Raw genomic sequence first — 6,415 nt, 5'->3', positions numbered from 1 at the left:
TGTGTCACCTAGCGTATAAAACAGATTATATGGATGTGTTAACGAGGTTAAGGAGGCTTGGCTGACATATTTTAAACTCAGATGCTGAGTGACACATGAAAAGCCCCAAAATGTTCAGCCTGTCTGAAATGTTCCATCTGTTGTAACGGACTCATGTTTCAAGGGTGATGACGTTGCATTTGTCTGTATTGCATCACTGTCCGTTAATTCAGCAATCGCATTACTGCAAATAATCAACTGTTACTTTGAGGCAGTGTTAGTGCCACCTTGATCGTTCTCTGCACTTTCCTGTGAGGAGATCTTTGGGCAGGTTTTCACCACAGATGTTACCTATGTGCTAAGATCTTACGTTTGTCCTCGATAACAGAATAAGGATCTGTGCTGATATAAGAGCATACGTAAGGTTTACCATTATATTGCTAACCTGCGATTATGTGACTGTGCCTGAGTGCATCTCAGGCGATGTTGCCTGTAGAGAACAAATTCCTTTCTACAGGGAGAAATGCACTGAAAAAGCAACAAGTAATGTGTAGTTCAGAACTTCTTTTGAACAATGACCACAACACTGATGGTTAGCCAGACTATCAGGCCTGTATATAAAGAGAGGAAGAAAAAAAGAATTAGCAGGGCAAACACAATTGATCACTGCTGCGTCCAGTTCAAGAGATGTTTCTTTTAATATAGAAATGTTCAAAATTTGGCAGTTACTGTTTTATAAGATACAAAGGTCAGGAAACAAGCACCTTATCGAGGACCACTGAAGATACGTCTCTGACTGAAACCTTAAACCATCACATTGTTTGGGGAAAAAAAACGTATCAAGCAGATCTTCATGATGTAATATTTCATCCGTGGTGTTAAACTCCAGCACAGAAACTGACCTTTTAATGGTCTGTTTTAAGCCACTCCTGCTTTCCTCTGGTTTCCTCTTGGCACTGCAGTCTGATGTCACGTCAGAGGACGTGAGTTTAGCTCCTGTGTGTTGGTATGTGAGGATGAGGCCAGTTCCTGGACTGGAAGTAGCCCCTGAGTCCTTCCAGGTCCACAGCAGGAAAGTAGAGTCCGATACGTTTTCTTATCCACCACTTACCCTGTGCAGCGTTGGCGCTGCCCGGCTGGCTGAACTTGTATCTGAAATGTTCTCCTCGAACCCACCTGAAGGGAGATGGATGCAGAAAAAAAACACGGAGCTCACGTAAAGCAAAGATTCCTAACCTCAGCATCACCTCTACTTGTTAGTGAGAGACAGAGAGTTTCAACTAATTCAACCTGAGTTCTGAAAAATAGCAGTTAACCATCAGTGTGTTTTATGTTGTGGAGCTGCCAAAATTGTCTTTAACTCAGAAAGGTAAATCAGAGGCCAGGCTTGTATTTATCAAACTGTCAAAAGTAAAACTCTGGACTTGAGTAAATAATGAAGGTGAGGATTTATTTTGACTCCAACTCAAAAACGTAAGAATAAAAACTGTTTATCGAACTTGTTTTGACTTTAAAATATAATAAAATCCCAGAGCTGCAGAGAAGATTTTAGGAGCAGATACTGAAAGACTGCAGTGCAGAAACAGAGTTAAGCACACCACTGTTCTCCGTGTCATAATATTCATAGCACGTTAGCTGAAGCAATAGAATTCAGAACTGTTATTTGAACATTTCAAGACTTCAAATTGTCGTCACATATAAGCATCTGGGGACAGTGTTTGACTCTCAACTCAAGTCTGGTGTCGACTCGAAGTCAATTATGAAGTGTGGATGACAAAGGGTTCACTTAATGCGGAAATTTTCGATTCTCTCAGTGTCTGTGATACTGTTTGATATGATTCCTCTAACTTTTTCATTTCTTTGTCGGTTTAGCAGATTGTCTAGGAGGGACAAAAACAATCTTATGCTTCCTTTAGGAGAAGCAGGCGGCAAAGAAAGTTCTGTCCAACATATTGCCTGCACTAACAAACCACTCGTCCAAGTCTTTCTGCAATCAGACTCCTAAACACTGACCGCAGTCATTTAGTCTTGAAGACCTTTTTATTCTTTTGAACTCAGCCATCCATCCATCCATCCATCCATCTATCCATCCATCCAGTATCCATACACCACTTAATCCTCACTAGGGTCATGGGGGGCTGGAGTCTATCCCAGCTGATTCAGGGTGAAGGCAGGGGACACCCTGGACAGGTCACCAGTCTATCACAGGGCTACACTTAGAGGCAGACAACCAAGCACACTCACATTTACACCTATGGACAATTTAGAATCACCAATTAACCTCAACGTGTTTTTGGACTTGTGGGAGGAAGCCGGAGAACCCAGAGAGAACCCACGCTGCACGGGGAGAACATGCAAACTCCATGCAGAAAGATCCTGGGTGTCCTCACCGAGACGCGAACCGGCGACCTTCTTGCTGCGAGGCAACGATACTAAACACCACTCCACCTTGCAGCCCCTTTTGAACTTATTTGTTTATTTATCTATATTAATTATTACTTATATAAACGATAACAAATTCTTGTACCTTTTTTGCTGCTGCTTGTTGTTCCCTCATTGCTTCCAACACACAACTGTTTTGCTTTTATGCTTTGATGTTACGCACGTGAACTGGATGAGCTGCAAATTAATTTTTGGGTTCAGTAGCCTGATTCTGCATCAGATTAGGATGTTTTTCTGTTTTCTGGGGTTTATCAAGGATGCAAGCCAAAAAAAAAAAAGATAAAAAACATAAAAATCAATCAGTGAGACATTAAAAGCTCATCATACGATTTCTCTGATGTACTGAGTCTGCCAACATCAGAATGTCCAGCAGCAGACTTCTCTTTCCTCTCCTCTTATTTCATCTCTATTTATAAAGTAATACAATCTAAAAGCATGAGCTTCCTACTTATTTTACAGGCATCAACAAAATGCAGAGAAATAAAATAATGAAGTTACAAAAACTACAACCATATATGTGTTTGTAAATCAATGTATCACTAAATATTGAAAACCAAAATAAGTTTTAAGCATGAACAATACAGCAGACGTAAGATTAGTCCATACCTCACCTCAATTGTTACATGGATTGCATTGCTCCATTAAAGCATTATTTGCAGTAATTTCTACAATTCTGACAAATACGGGACTTGAAAATCTTCAGAAAACTCCCTAGTAAGCCAGAATCTCTCAGTTCATATTGATCGCTAGCAGCTGAAATGATTTCTGATGATAGCAGGCACTTGAGCACAAGAGAACTCAAATCACATGCATATAAACTATTACTTATCTAGATATATAATGCTACTTTTTTGGAAAATATATGTATATATTGTCCTAACAAATGCACTGCAAACAAGTCAGGTTTTCTATGTGAGTGAATAAAGATTTGATCTGATCTTTGCTTCACCAGAGGGGGCTACAGGACAGAGAATAATCACTAGTGAGAGTCTGGGGTTGGAATTTTTCTGATCCATGCGACACACATTTAATGACTGACAGCTAAATGTGTGTACCAGAGCTCCAGTGTTAATAGGACAGATACACGCTAAAAACTGAAGAACTTTAAGCAATAGGAGCATGTTGGTGATGTTGGTGCCGACCGTGTGCCTCATGTTTACCTGGGTGGGTCCCTGCCGTGGAAGGGGTTGTGGTCAAGCAGCGAGAGGACGGAGCTGTCGTTGGACAGCAGACGTCCCGCGATGTGGATCACCCACTCACTCTGCTCATAGGTCTGTGGGAACACATGGAAACAATGTGTTAGAGGTTAACGGAAGATAAGGGCGAGGAAAGAACAACACAGACAGACATAAATGTGGGGATGGAAGAGTTTTCAAAAAAAGGCAGAAACAGGACGCGCAGAGAGGTAAAACCAAAAACGAGGATTAAAAACTTAAAGATGAAGAGAGAAAGAGTGTGTGTGTGAGAAAAGAGGAGACAGTTATGAGAGTGAAAGCAAGAAACAGAAACACAGACAGCAAAAGATTACCAGATAGAGGCTGAAGAAGAGACAGATTAGAGTAACTACATGGAACTGCTGCCCTCTCGTGTCCCACATAGCATGCTAACGCTTTTTCACACTAATTAAATTCCATTTGCATGAAAAAAGCCACAATAGTGATGAAAAAGAGAATTTTCCATTTATACGAGGGTAATTAGTTTATTGAAAAACTGGGCTACCATGTTCCTACTCTGGTTGTGTATCAATCCTCACCTGGAAGGCTGCGAACCACATGAGCCAGTCCAGCCGGTAGTGGTACGGCGATATGAGGCACGGTCGTCGGTAAATGTCTCCTGGTTTACACAGGAACTGATACTCCTCCCAGACAGCCTCGGGGTCTTTGGGATCTGGGCTCAGGGTGCCCTGGAAAATCACCTCGGTACGCTCCTTAGTGATGCTGATCAGAGGAGAACAGAATCAGGGCAAAGCGGAAAAACAAGATTAAATACTTTGCTTTTACGAGCACACGCTCTCACATCAAAGGTCTAATGATGGAATTAGAATATGCATCATACAGCAAATAGGCTACATGTAATTATGTGTTGCAGCCACATATTAAAAGGGAATCGGCTCAGTTTTTCTAATGAAACGCAGATTGGATCTGACCTCACACAAATACATCAACATGTCTCGTAGGTTTTACATTCAGTGGTTCTGTACAACAATTGGATAAATACTGACAAGCTAATTGATGGCTACAGAATAATATGTAGCTCGTCTTCAGCACCCAGGACTCCTTTATTGATTTATTTTTTTCAACAAAGGAAAGCACCCCAAACAAAAGTTTTTTTTCATCTTTTTTTGCACTCTGATGAGATTCTGATGTTTACAAGGTCAAAAATACACTTTAAATCTTTTCAGCCAAAATGGGTACAAGCCCTTAAAGCTAATGTGAAATTTGAACAACTACAGTTTCACAACAACTAAGAACTTCCTTCAGCTTGGGAAGACAATGCTAAATGAGAAGGAGAATTCACCACCACAAGGGAAAATTCAGAAGTAATACAACGGCCAACTGAGACTAACGACAAAAAGATATCAATCCCAAACAGATCCTATACTTTGGTCAGTAGAAATATTTGTTACAAGCAGAAGTTCTACATAAAAAAATGCTATTTACTGTAAGTAAAGCACAAAAGTGTAAACAAGGAAAAGATTCCAAGTATTAAATGTACTAAATGGAGTAGAATGGCCCCTGAGACTCACATATTTTATATATGATTAGATTATGGTTTCCACTGTTGTCATTGGTTGATTTGGAAGTAATTTTTGTATTTTTCTATTATTTTTAATATGATTACACTTAGTTTAATACAGTCCTGCACTAAATTCGACCTTTCACGAAGGCAAAAGTGTTCAAATTTTGTTGAAACTGAATCATGTTGATTCAACTTTTAGGTCACTTTGAAGGCTGCAGTTTTAGGTACTGTTGAACTGTACTGCATTAGACTGGTACTCTGTCTATCTAATGTTTTGCCCACTCCATTTATTTCAGTGTAGGTAGGCTTAAATAAAAGAAACTCCAAAGCACCACAAATGAAACATTACACCATGAAGACCTAAGTGCTTGTACCACAATGCTTGTTAATATTCCACACCTTAAAATTACCAACAAAAAAATTAATATTATAATAAGTGAGACAGTCTATTATCCTGTTTTAGAAGCTAGAATCATAAAATTTGGGGCAACTGCAGGTGTCAAACAAACTTAGTGGAGTAACACAAACATACATTTCCCACTAAAATAGTATAAAGTATAAAACTCAAGTAAAAGCACTTTCCAACACCGATCACTGATGCATGTAATGACTGCTAAGGATGCAGTGAACTAAAACTCTCCAGTGATTCAATACAAACAGGCCTGCAGCACAAAAAGCCCCAACTTCCTGACCTCTGTGACCTCCGTGACCTTCGTGACCCCTGACCGTACCTGCCGAAGGCCCCGTAGGTGTTGACGATGCGCAGCGGGTCGAAGGAGGTGTTCATCACCTGCCTGGAGCTCAGCAGGTTCATCACCACGGGGACGCTCAGGAAGCCGATCAGAACGCCCACAGAAATGTTCACCACCCGACGAATCAACATACCTGACACACACAAAGAGAGAATGACAAAACTGCGATTTGCATTTTAATATAATTACAGAAGATAGTTTGTGGGTTGTTTGAGCTCAGTTCTGTCAGTCATGCACTTTATCTGGACATGGCTCCGAGTAAAATTTAATGAAACTGCACAGAGCGATGCATGTCGCTGCTCACGTCTAGCCTACAGGAGCTGCTGCACTGTTTGTTTACTTGTTAAATGTTGTTGACTTTAAGAGAAATAATGCATCCCAAGGCGAATTTTCAAAATGAAACTGAGCAGCCGGAGGAAAAACTGTGATTACAGCTTAAATCAAGGTGACATAGTTGTTAGCGTCCGGCCTATTGAGGCAGGGGAGGGAGGGGCGTGTCGGAG

At 40.6% G+C, this 6,415-nt stretch overlaps 1 protein-coding gene across 1 annotated transcript in view; it reads right to left on the bottom strand.

Moving 5' to 3' along the window:
- Nucleotides 1-642: 642 nt before the first annotated feature.
- Nucleotides 643-6,415, bottom strand: part of lmf1 (lipase maturation factor 1) — a 36,261-nt gene continuing 30,488 nt past the window's right edge. The window contains exons 8-11 of the mRNA XM_008303912.1: nucleotides 5,892-6,045; nucleotides 4,175-4,358; nucleotides 3,582-3,694; nucleotides 643-1,155 (exon numbers count right to left, since the gene is read on the bottom strand). Coding sequence (XP_008302134.1) covers nucleotides 969-1,155; nucleotides 3,582-3,694; nucleotides 4,175-4,358; nucleotides 5,892-6,045 — 638 coding nt within the window. The 3' untranslated portion in view covers nucleotides 643-968. The remainder of the gene's footprint in view (nucleotides 1,156-3,581; nucleotides 3,695-4,174; nucleotides 4,359-5,891; nucleotides 6,046-6,415) is intronic.

The sequence above is a fragment of the Stegastes partitus genome, unplaced genomic scaffold (assembly GCF_000690725.1).
Source record: "Stegastes partitus isolate 25-593 unplaced genomic scaffold, Stegastes_partitus-1.0.2 Scaffold2096, whole genome shotgun sequence".
NCBI classification, from domain to species: domain Eukaryota; kingdom Metazoa; phylum Chordata; class Actinopteri; family Pomacentridae; genus Stegastes; species Stegastes partitus.
This window is presented reverse-complemented; position numbering and strand designations above follow the sequence as displayed.